This window comes from Phocoena sinus, chromosome 2 (genome assembly GCF_008692025.1).
Source record: "Phocoena sinus isolate mPhoSin1 chromosome 2, mPhoSin1.pri, whole genome shotgun sequence".
Taxonomy (NCBI): domain Eukaryota; kingdom Metazoa; phylum Chordata; class Mammalia; order Artiodactyla; family Phocoenidae; genus Phocoena; species Phocoena sinus.
The window spans coordinates 78176347-78189147 of record NC_045764.1 but is presented as its reverse complement, the minus strand read 5'-3'; the positions used below and the strand labels follow the sequence as shown (position 1 = coordinate 78189147).

Here is a 12801-nt window from a genome sequence, read left to right as displayed (position 1 = left end):
AGATTATTCATAACTACCACAAAAGTCCTAATCAATAGGATTCATGCATCTATAATTCACCCTATTGTTAAAGGTGAGAAGAAATTCAACCTTCCTTCAGTTTCATTCAGTTCTATATAAAACATCAAAGGTTGTCCAGTGCCCTCCAAAATAAGTCCAAACTCCTTAGCCTTATTTTCAACGCTTTTACAATCTGGCTCTAAGCTCAAAACTATTGCCCCCAATTTCAATATTATCACTATAACTTCAATGCTCCATTCATTTACTACTACCATTCCCCCTCTGTACGCCTTCAACTTTTTCATTTCTGCACCTCTATTCATGTTATTCCAACTCAAATGCACCTGTACCTCTTCTATCAGTGTAAACAATACTCATCCTTTAAAGCCAAGTAAACTAACACCTATGTAGATCATTCCAAGTAAAGTAATCTCGCTCCCCTTTGAAAAAACACCAACCATCACTGCACTTATTAAAATCCCTCCTGCTTTATTGTGGTTATTTACATTCACCTCTTATCTCCCACCCAATAAAATGTACATTCTCTGAAGGCTGGTTCCAAGACTTCTTCATTATTACTATTATCTTTACAGGATCTGCTACATTATAGACCTAGTAGATACACAGTAAATAGCTAAAGAACAAATATTCCATTCCAATAAAAGAATAATTACAAAAATTATTGTTCTATACAATTATAAGTTTCTATGTTCCATTCACAGAAATAGGCAAATTTTCAATCTGAGACTTATTCAAGTTGAGAGAAAAACATCCCGGAGGTTTAAAATCATATGATTCATTTAAAAACCAAACACACAACTGAGCTTAACAACAGTGAGGTGAAAATCAAAAATCTCATCTTTTGAATGCAATAAAACTCTTCATTCTTATAAAAATTTTCAGTATAGGCAACCTCTAATATAGCTTAATCTATTTCCTTGAATTCAGTAAACGTTTTAAAATTAGTACTAATATATTTTTAAAACTGAACCAAATTTTTCTCTCCCTGTGAGCTACTGGTCCAACATCATAGATGGGACCTATTGTCCACATAAGTCATTTTCAATGCATACATTAATTTACTCAACAAATATTTACTGGGTGCCTAATCACTATCAATGCCTGGCATAGACAAAAATCCAAACCACACACATTCTAGTGAGAGGACACAGAAAATAAACAAAATATACAGTGAATGAGATGATAAAAGATGATCCAGAGAAAACTGAAGCATAAAAGGGAGATAAAGAGCACTGGGGTAAAGCACAGGAGAAAGGATATAATTTTAAATCAAGTGGTCAAGGAAAGGCTCACTCATCAGAATAAAGACCCAAAGGAGATAAAGGAGCTAATCATACAAAAATCTGGGAAAGAGCAAACTAGTCACAGAGAATAATAAGTACAAAGGTCCTGAGACATAATATCATCCCCTCTTCCATTTTTTCCACTAACCCAAAATATCAAAACAACTATTGGTTAACCTTATCTGTATAGATTAGCTTGGTGCAGCAAACATACTGATATTTCAGGTAGCAAAGGCGACATGAGCAAAAATAAAGAGCAGTGGGGTCTAAAGAATTCAGAAGAATGTGAAAAACATGGTGCTCAGTGAATTCTGAGTTAAGTGTGTGGTAAAACCAAATTCTCAGTGTCTTCAGAAATATTCATCAACAGTTCTTTCTGCACAGTAAGCAAGTTGTACACTTCTCTTAATTTGAAAAGGAAAAAGAATTATACAGACTACATACTAATTTCAAGAATTCTAGTAGTTTAAGAAATTTACTTCAAAACTGAAAAAGTGTTAGTCACTTTACTACATATTTTAGGTATCTTCTTTTAAATCAAATATTGTTGGACAGCCCTATTTTTGTTCTCATTTTACAGTGTAAATACATGAAGACTTAATCTTGACACCATTGGTCACCCCTGAAACAAATTTAGCGAGAGAATATAGACTAATCAGGTACTTTGTAAACCACTCTGGCAGTTCCTCAAAGGCTTGACATAGGGTTACCATATAACCCAGCAATTCTAATCCTTGATATATACTAAAGAAAAATGAAAAGACATGTCCAAACAAAAATGAGTACACAAATGTTCACAACAGCAATATTCGTAACAGATTCAAAGTTAAAATAACCTAAATGGATAAACAAACTATCATATATACATACAATGGAATATTACTCAGCAATAAGAAAAAGAAGCACTGATATATGCTACAATATGGATGAATCTTGAAAACATTATGCTAAATGGAAGACACAAATCACAAAGGATCACATATTTTATCATTCCATTTACATGAAATGTTCAGAATAGGCAAATCTAAATAGACAGAAAGTAGATTAGTGGTTGCTTAGGGATGAAAGGAATTGGAAGGAAATGGAGATAACCACTAACGGGTACAAAGTACCTTTTTAAAGTGATAAAAACGTACTAAAATTAACTGTGGTAACTGCACAATTCTGTGAATATACCAAAAACTATTAATTGTATAATTTAAATGTGTGAATTGCATGGTATATGAACTGTATCTCAATAAAAATGTTATATACAAAAGATTTAAGTCATAATTTTTCAATAGAAAAAAATTTAAAAGATCAACTAGTTACCTGAGATCTTCTGAATACTTCTTAAAGATACAAAACCTTTTACTTGGACGATTACTATGAAAGCTGGGAGAGACAAAACAGATTTTATTAATTTTACTATACAGTAAGTCATATTAATTTATTAGCTATATATCAAGTCTATACTTAAATCTCTAGTTTTGAATAAAATATTATGATATAAATAATATAATGTTCATCATCCCTGTTTCAGCATTTTAGCTTACATTCTTACTTATCTATTTTCTAGTGAAATGTATTTCACTAAGCATATTCTTATACAATCAGCACCTCACCCTCACATAAAAAAAGGAAATACTCAAGAGTTTAAAAAAGTAAAGCATGTCAAATTATTTTCTTCAACTGTTAAGAGTTGAAAACAATTTAAAAGTTTTGCTAATAACATTTTTGCTATAATATGAATGGTTACCAATAAGAATCATTTTAAAAATCCTTTACCAACTTAACATGTTTGTGTTGAGGAAGGGGAGTAGATTCCAAATTATCCTGGAAGTTAACAGTAGTCGAGCTAAATGCCACTGTTGGCATTTGTAAAATGGATTTGTAAAATCAAACATTTAGAATTCTTTGCAATTACTAGTAGAGGTTTTTTTAAAAAAAACAAATTAAAGCAGAACTCTTGAGCTAAAACAATGCTTCCCCTAAGCACAGAACAGAAAACCCCTAACCAAGCTTTGTAGCTGATGCTGATAGCTTTTACACACCCTTTTAAATCTGATAAGGAAAGCTTTCCTATACTAGAAAACCAGGATCAGCTTAGCACAGTACTACTTAGCACAGATAAAAGTGGAGTCATAGACTAGTAACATGAGCATCATCTGGGAGCTTATTTAGAAATGCAAAGTCTTGTGACCACCCCCCTCCCACATAGCTACTGAATTAATCTCTGGCAGTGGGGCCCAGGAATCTGTTTTAACAAACTTTTTCAGTAATTCTTATGCAAGCTAAAGTTTGAGGAGCAGCAGCTTGCAATGACAGACCTAAAGTAGCCAACACACCAAATCAATTCTAAGTCTCAGATACAAGGCAACCATCACCAGCAGAGCATGTATGTATGGGAAAAGAAATACTCTGACCAGTTATAATCCCCAGAGAACATTCTCAGAAGATTTTTAATAGTTATTTCTTCAATCTGGGGATAACTACTACTAAAGAGTTTATAAATTCAGCATAACATGACAAAAATAATTGAATGTTTTTTTTAGGAAGAAACCATCAAGAGGTTGGGAACCACTGAAATAATATGCAAAAATTTGTGCACATAACTCTGTTTCCTCAGAGTGTGTCCCAGATTTTATCTGATTCCCAAATAATGTGAACCAAGTAAATTATTTTTTTTAATGAGATTTAAAAGTAACTTTTAAAAGCTCTTTCTTCCTTCTCAACAGACTGTTTCGGTTTATTTGGTAAGAGGAGAGGAAAAAATTACGTTTTAGGGTCTTTTGATGGCTTCCATTTCTGTCTATAACTTGCACCTTATTAAAATGTTGGTACTTTTAAAATTTTAGTTGTCTGAATCCAGCTTCAATTTAGAGTTCCCTACCTATAAAAAAAGACTTATACTGTCATTTTATTTATATTTATTACACAAATTCCATTCTTCTAGTTTTGTGTATTATAGGAATGGAAAAGTGGATCTGTAGCTCACCAACAGAGGGAAAAAAAACTACCTTTCTTCTTCCTAATAGACCTGTGTAAAGTTAATAACAATAGGGAAATAATCTAATAAAGGAAAAAAAAAAGGTTAAGATTTTTATTACGATACAGTAAAACATAACATTAAAATCTAGGTTTTGAAAAGGCACTTAGACTATATATACATAACTATCAAAACTCATTAAGCTATTCTCTAAAAATAGATGAATTTTACTGTATATAAATTATACCTCAATTAAGACTAGAGGCAAAAAAAACTCCCTTTGACCATCTTGCTTTGATACAAGTAAAAAGTTTACCTCTGAAAAAATACAAAAGTATGCAACAGTATTGACAGTATGCCTACTATTAAGACACCAAACTGGAGGTTGATGATACAATAAAGCAGGTTGTTTGCCTTAGAGTTCATGGTCCAGGGTTTGGGGGGGGAAGGTTGTCAAAAAGCATCTGGCACAGAATAAATGCCTAATAAACATTTGATAAACAAGTGAATATATATTCATTATCACAGGATAAACATCAACAGTGACACACACACAGTTTTGTGGTTGCATGAGGGAAAGCTGCAGGTAAATGGAGAAGTCAGCACAATTAGTAGTACATTTCAGTTAGGAAGGTCCATATACTGACTTACTCCAGGCAAAGCAAAGAAAACAAGAGTTGAAGGCTCTTGGAAAAGTAGTTAGGAATTAGATATTAAAAGGTCTTACATTCTCCAGAAAATTTGAACTTCATCCTATTAATATTAGGAAGGTAAAGGATTTTAGGCCAAAAAATATCCTGACCAGATATTAGTAACAAAAGAAAGGAAGAAATGGAAAAGGGCCGAAGGGGTGGGTTGTGGACAGAAGAGCATTTATGATGCCATCACAATAATCTTAACTGTTTTTCTAATAACTATTATTTAGTGCCAATATATCTATATAAAAAATATAATGAACTAAAACATATCCTATAAAAATTAATTCAGGAATCTGTCTTATTATTATATAGGAACAAATTGTTATACCAGCTTTCTTTTTCCTTGGAAAAATTTTAAATCATCCTTCAAAGCCTAAATGAAATGTCATTTATACAATACCTTCTCATTTCTTGTTTAAAGAATTCATCGTTACCTTCTCTGGGCTCTCACAGTCATTTATCACATTAAGCTAGGTAAATATATCTCTCCTACTAAATTGTGAAAATTAAAGGCAAGGACTTTACGATACTGAATAATGACAATTTAGAAATAATACCTAAAATTACTTGAATATCTCCTAAGTGCAAATCATTTTATTAAGCACTTTAAGTACATTTCCTCTGATAATCACAGTAACTTTCTCCTCAAGAAAAGGAAAATGGGAATCAGTTAAGTAATTTGCCCAAAGTCACACACGTAATAAATAAATGGTGAAGCTTTGTTTCAAATCCAGATTTGTCAGATTCTTCACCACCAGCTTACCACACTTCTTAGCAAACAGTAAGCTCTGCTACAAAAAGAGATATTAGGTACTTATGGCTGTTACCTTAATTCTATTACATGTAGAGAAAAAAGCCTTTCTTATACATAATGTTGAAGAATAATAGCAATATTACACAGTAATGCATTTTCATTTTTTCAGGTGACTTCTACTGCTACCTAAAAGCTATAAGCAAACTGGGTGCAATAATTTAAACACCCAAACCCAAATAATGCTACTTCTTTAAAAAAATCACTTAAAAATTATATGTTTAATGATGCTCTTCTTTGTAAGAGTCTTATTCCAAAAATGCTCCAACTGCATAAGATTTTTTAAAATCCTCTTTTGAGATTTTATTTAGAGGCTTTCTTTTATAATTACAATAATGACTCTCACTTGCTGTTTGTAATGTGCTAGGTGACATGGTAAATACAAAGAGCCCCTTCTTCTCAAGGAGATAATACAGATACAAACAAAAATAACGAAAGGCAGAACAGATGAATGGCACACAACTCAAAGCAAGGAATGAACCCTGTGAGTGGTTGTGGTGATCAGACACTTCAAAGAAGGTAAAGTGAAAGGAAGGACAGGGGTATTCCAGGGACTAACAAAGAATAAGGAAAAGCCACTTGTCAAAAATGAGTATGGGAGAAAGTTTATTCTGGAGAAGAGCAGTCTGAGACTGGAGGGGAAAAGACCAATTGAGAGTTCAGAGGTAGTATGGGATAGGGATTTAAGGGACTCATCCTCTGGAGAAAATGAAGTTTCTGTACATATAAAACTCAAGCCTGTAACAAGAATTCATACTGGGAAGAAGCAGTGGTTGGGCCATTCAATGGGAGATACCTAAGGCAGTGAGTGAGGCAAGGGTACATATGAAGTAGAGAAAAAGGAAAAGTGATTTACCAAACCCTAAGAGTGGCAGTGGAAGCTTTCAGTTCCACATGAGGCTAACCATGAATAAGATTGTGTGTCCTGACAATGAAGTGCAGGGTTGGGGCTCACTGGGAATTGGGATAAGGGTAGAAGGGAGTTGGGCTAACTGGGAATGTTTTAGAATAAAATGGATGTGGAGGTTTTATAGGACAAATGAGAAGTCTATGATAAATGGGAAAGGGAAGAGTAGAATGACCCTTGGCTTAGGAAAACACAAAATATTTTCCAATTTGATCCCCTATAAACTAAGGGCAGAATTAAGGCCGTATTTGGGGAGCCATACATTAGTCAAAGAACAAGAGACATTCAACACAGAAGTACACTTGGGAAAGGATGGCCGGGGCCTGGTTTAGAGGAAATGGATTATAGGTGTAGTCCACTGTAGTAGGTGGGAGGCAGAAAGGCATAATGCAGAAGGTGTTGTCTCAGGAAGCCATGATGCACAGTGGCAGATCAAGGGAACTTCACAAGCTTAAGATCCTTGCAACAGTGAATTTTTTTCCAGCTGGTATTCCACATTCACACAAATGATGCCCTGAAAGAGTATTGGATGGTAGTAAAGTGAATTCTGGAAAGATGATAATGTTTGGTTTATTTAGGTTCTTTTTAGATGCCAATGAGTCAAAGGTAAAAACAAAACGAAACACGAAATAATTAGAAATTATGAGATTAGTTAGATCTCAGGAAAACTAAGGAATGAAACTGGAAGATTCAAATTTGAAAGGTAAAAGTGACAGTGGTTACATTACGAAGAAAGGAAATGTAAGGAGGCGAGAAGAGCTGAAGGAAGGCAATGAATAGGAGTAGGCAAAAAGGAAGAAGAAAAATAGTGGTAACGGTTAAACACAAGCTGAGGAGAACAGTTTCAAAAGTGAGTGACAATAATGACTCTAAAGAAGTCATAGAGTAGTAAGAGTGAAAAAAAGTGAATAAATACGGGGATCGGTACTTGACAGATAATCTTTAAAGGGGCAGTGTTAGTTGGTACGTGAGGATGATACTCAAATTAAAAGGTAAAGAAATGAATCATGAATATGCTAGTAACAAATACTTTTTACAAATGTTCATGGTAATAAGAAGACAAGAGATAAGGAAAGTAGGGAGTAAGGACAAGTCTCCCTCATCTTACAAAAAATACCTGAAATCATCTGTAAGCAGAAGGAACCTGGTAGATAGAAGATGAAGTTGCAAATTAACTGAATTAAGTTGTGGAAGAACTAGAGGAGATAAGGGGCAGGATTAACTTTGGAGTAGAACATGTTTGATTTCTGAGATTAATGCCTGGATAAATGTAACAGGAAAAAAATTTGAGGCTGAAAAGATTAATTAAAAGGATGACCTCCAACTGTGTATTTGTAGGCCATGTTAATAACTAAGAGAATCCGAAATAAAATCTTTAGAGTACCAAAAAAATGTTTAATCAGATACTGTAGGTAAGAATAAAGAAGTATTTAAAAATAAAAAGATAGGGCCCAATTCAAGTTAAAGATCATGAGTCAGAGTTGACTGAATCAAGCACTATTTGGGGGTCTAGAATTGAGGATAAAGTTCAGAAGAAGATGGTCAAGTCTTTGGCCTTTATGCCAGGTAAGCATGACTAAATGTGTAAAGGATTCTAGAACAAAAACAAAGCAGCAATCAAGACAGATGACCCTGAGGGTGAGGATGACTATAGTTAGATAGGTGCTGCTGGACTGGAAAAAGAACTCAAAGCCCAGAAAGTCATTGGGAAATACGAATTCAAAAGAAATGAACAGTATATCTGACAAGATTAAAATAGTACTGTGGTAAGAAAGCGGGTACAAGTCTAAAGGTGATGTAAAGCACTGGCACTAAAGAAGTCAAGTTACCATAATGTCAGGCTAGTCATCAAGGGGGTTAAAAAACTGTGAGAGAGGTGCCGGAGCCATCAAGAAACGTGGGAGAGTCCTTGAAAGGAGTACCTGATAATGACCAGAAAGTAACACAGAGGTCATGTTTTGATCTGTAAGAAAATCACTTTTATTAATCATATTCTAACTTTTGAAAAAACGGAACCTCACTTTGAATAATCAACCTAACTGGCTTATATCTGAACAACTTTTGACTATTTTTTTAAATTTTATTTATTTATTTTTTAAATGTTTTATTCTCATAATCTTTCACTATTTTTTTTCTTTTTTTTTTTTTTTTTTTGCCACGCCACGTGGCATGTGGGATCTTAGTTCCCTGACCAGGGATGGAACCCACACTCCCTGCACTGGAAGCACAGAGTCTTAACCACTGGACTGCCAGGGAACTCCCAATTTTTGACTATTTAAAAAAAAATAAAAATCCATCCTGAAGGATGCCCCAACTAATGAGATACAAATGAAGATAACATAGGCTATGAAGGCGCTCTCTGCATTGAATACTCTAATTATCTAAGTTGAATGAATTAAAGAAAAATAATTCCAACAATGGCATCATGACTGAAATAGTCTCTCATTTCACTGAATGAATGCAAGGAGACATGGCTTGATGGATGGATGGACAGACAGATGCATTACAGAGAAAGAGAGAGAGAGAAACAGACTCAATGAAGTGTCTAACATCACTGAAAACCCTGGAATCTCTCAAAGTGACTGCTTTGAAGAGAATAACACTCATGAGATTACATGTATTTGTTTCATAAATATACTTAAAACATTTACTTTTCTGTCTTTGGAAGTAACCATGTTTGAAAGTTCTATAGGAAAAAAAAATTCCCATAGAAAAACTATTTTCCCTATCAAACCTATCCTAATTTCATTAGTCTAACTGTTCTTAAAATTCGAGTTTCCAGGAACTTCATGAATTACTATGCCGAAAAATAGTGCCAGGAATCATCTTAGAAGTTTTCTTAGAAGAGAAAAACTGACTTCTAATAGGATAACTGTTTTCCAAAACAAACTTGCTGAACTGTAATTTTAATTGGTAATTATAGATGTTTAACTCATCTTACCTCATCATATGATTCACATAGGCTTTGCTACAGCTAGTGTTGTATCTGCAAAAACTACAGTGGACATATGTAGGAAAATGGTTTGCAAAATCTTTTATTTCAGAACAACACTCAATGCACTTGTGAACTCCCCGACGACACCTTATAGAGATATAAAGAAAATGATAAAAATATATTTTAAAACAAAAATAATAAGGGACCACCTTATTAATGTTCTGTTAATTAAAGCTAAGGTGTTTAAATTAACATCTTCAAACAGAGACTTATTATTTGAAAAATCTGCTATGGAACAGCAGCTAGAATAAGTATAAAAAATCTAATATCAGCTAATGTTTCTTACTGGAAAAAAAGGATTAATCAATTGGTTAAATTAACCAATTCAAACATCACAAGATATAAGCACAACATAAAACACCAGTGTAATAAATGAATATTATAGAAAAACAGTAATTCAAGTACTGTTCAACTGTTGTAAAAAATATTTTTTATTATTTGCTTGGCCTTAAGTGACAGTGTATAAATGTACAAGAGAGTTGTGTAATAGGGTAAATTTATATTAAATAAAGTTTTTATACTTAAGATTAAATTAGTATTGTGTATCAAGAATAAAAGATTACCTTAAATTCCTCAATGCTGTATTGACTTTACTTTTTTTATTGCTACTAGCCAATGTGCTTTGTTTCTTTTGCATATTAGATATTTTTGATTTGTATTTAGATTTACTTCCATTAGGCTTACTTGCATTAGGTTTACTTGCAATGGATTTAGTTATATTAGGTTTACTTGTGTTAGATTTTGTGGGATTTTTAGCAGTTATATTTTTAGTCCTTGGAGGTGAGAGCTGAAGGGTAGAAGTGCTTGCACTAATGGTAGGTGTAGTTGAAGATCCTGATTGAAGAGGGCCAACTGAAGCTCGAATAGTAACCTACAAAAATGAAGATAATATTTGCTTTAGAAAATTAATCACTGCATTACTGTTAAAATATCACTGCATAACGAAAAGTTAAACATCAAGTTTTTGGAAAGGGCAAGTATAAACTGTAACTGGTAAGTCTTCCATTTATTCTAAATGTTCATATCAATTAAATGAAATTAAACTTGATATTTACTCACTTGTAATCTTACATTTTTGTACTGATATCAGTTATATGTTAAGAGTTATTAATGGATAATTAGGAGTTAAAGCAAATTATATGAATATTAAAAGAGCACATTCCATAGCTATTTCTATGCTCTGATATAACTAAAAATTCACAAACACAGAGGTCAAAATTTAAATCTCAAAGCCTAGAAAGGACTGTGTTACCCTTCGACAACTATAAAACAAAGAGATCTACAGTAAATGTGACTTCTTTCCAGGGGCTCATTGGGCAGGATTTATGTTTACAAAGGTTATGTGAGGGGTTATATCAATTCACTATACTGCAGGGTGAGTTTAATAATACTTAGAATTTCCTTAAAGGAAGCTAATAACAAGACTTAACATTTGGTATTAAGAAATTATATTTGCTGGTTGACAATGAAAAACACAACTGCTCCAACTTTCTCATTAATCATTTTACTATACACCCCCCCCACAGCCTATGAGGAAGTACCATGAAAAACATGTGCTTTAGTATCATACAAAGGCATTGGACTAGGAATCAAAAGACCTGAGGTTAAAGCTAATACGACTCCTTTCTAGCCATGTGACCTTGAATCAGTAACATCCTCTCTAAGCTTCTTTATCTATAATAAGGGACAATACTTCCCTCATCTACCTCACTGGCTTACTATATGGATTAAATAATAGAATATATGAATAAACATAACAAAAGCCTAATTCTAAGGTGCTATAAAAACATTTAGTATCATTATTATTATTATTATTATTATTATTATTATTAAGGGAAAATATGAGAGAGGACTGCACTGCTTACATTAGTGTTCTGCATGTCTAGTCCCAGCATGGAATGAATGGATTGCAGGGAAGGATGCTGGATAGCTTCTCTTGCTCTAGGTCTTCAGAGCATGGCTTTATATTGTTTTAGTTAATTCAAATAACAGACATACCCACATTCAAAGGTAAGAACCCAAAGCCAAATATAAATGTTTTGGGGATTATTTCACTTTGGATTATCCATGCCTCTGTTTCCCTCCACTGGAGCAAATATTCAAGAGCTGACTGTGTATAAAGAAGTCAGAAAAAACAGAGGTATATAAGGCAAAAAGGGAAAAGTAAATTACAATCATCAGTATGCAGTCAGACATGTGTTTGCTCACTTAAAACATAATGCTATCCAGCAGCAGAACTTGCTTCTCTGAGAGTAGACTCAGTAATAACAATTTCAATAAACATCTAAGAACCTACAGCATTCAAGGCACTATACCAGATGCTGAGGACACAAAGATAAATAAAACATGATTCCTGATCTCAAGCATCTTACAGTTTAACAGATAAAAATGACATATACACTGCCAACTGGAATAGCTCCAAAATAGCCTATGTAACATTGACATAACCCATTAACCCTGGAACAGTTAATCTAGCTATACTTTTTACAAAGGAATACCACTCTAGAGTTGCACACACTACTGACCAAAAAGCAATGGTTAGAAGTTTTATTCCTAAACATAGGAATGGTAAAACCTAAAATTAAAGTCTTAATTAAATCAGAAAGCATTTTTAAAGTATTCTATTCAATAAATAAAACCAGGCAGGAGTTGTCTATTATCATACAAAATGTTAAAATACAGCATATTTGAACTCACTTTTGTTCCTGGAGGCAATCCTTCTAGTTGTTTAGGTTTTATAAATGTCCGATGATGCTGAGTCTTGTGATCCATTTTCTCTTTGCATGTTAAAAACTGTAGTCTGCATTTTGTACAACGATGTATTCCTTTTTTCTGTTTAGAAAACAGAAAAAGTGAAGAAAAATAATTTCTACAACCACAAATATTGTGTCCTGAAACTGCTCTGATTTAATTTTAATGATACTAATTTTAAAACTAGTATTTTACATCTCCTAACATATATAATAGCAAAATATTGTTTTATTTTTTAAAACATTCTTTGCATTAGTATTTAGGTTTCAAAAATGTCTGTTACTATCCAGAAATTGAACATGAAAGTTGCATCAATAGATTCTAATTAAAGTTCTCTCAATAGTGCTATGAAAACTCTTTTTTTTTT

At 33.1% G+C, this 12801-nt stretch overlaps 1 protein-coding gene across 8 annotated transcripts in view; it reads right to left on the bottom strand.

The window, feature by feature from the left end:
* The window catches only part of ZNF280D (zinc finger protein 280D), a 125006-nt gene that overhangs the window by 47344 nt on the left and 64861 nt on the right, over window positions 1-12801 (bottom strand). For 7 of the 8 annotated variants that reach the window (XR_004348284.1, XR_004348283.1, XR_004348282.1 and 4 more), the window contains 4 exons: window positions 12381-12515; window positions 10247-10554; window positions 9630-9770; window positions 2616-2678 (listed from right to left, as the gene is read on the bottom strand). Coding sequence is in view for 5 of the 8 variants with exons in the window: in XM_032621345.1 (XP_032477236.1) it covers window positions 2616-2678; window positions 9630-9770; window positions 10247-10554; window positions 12381-12515 (647 nt within the window). In the remaining 3 variants the exon portion in view is untranslated. The remainder of the gene's footprint in view (window positions 1-2615; window positions 2679-9629; window positions 9771-10246; window positions 10555-12380; window positions 12516-12801) is intronic. The other variant, XM_032621348.1, reaches the window with a different exon arrangement.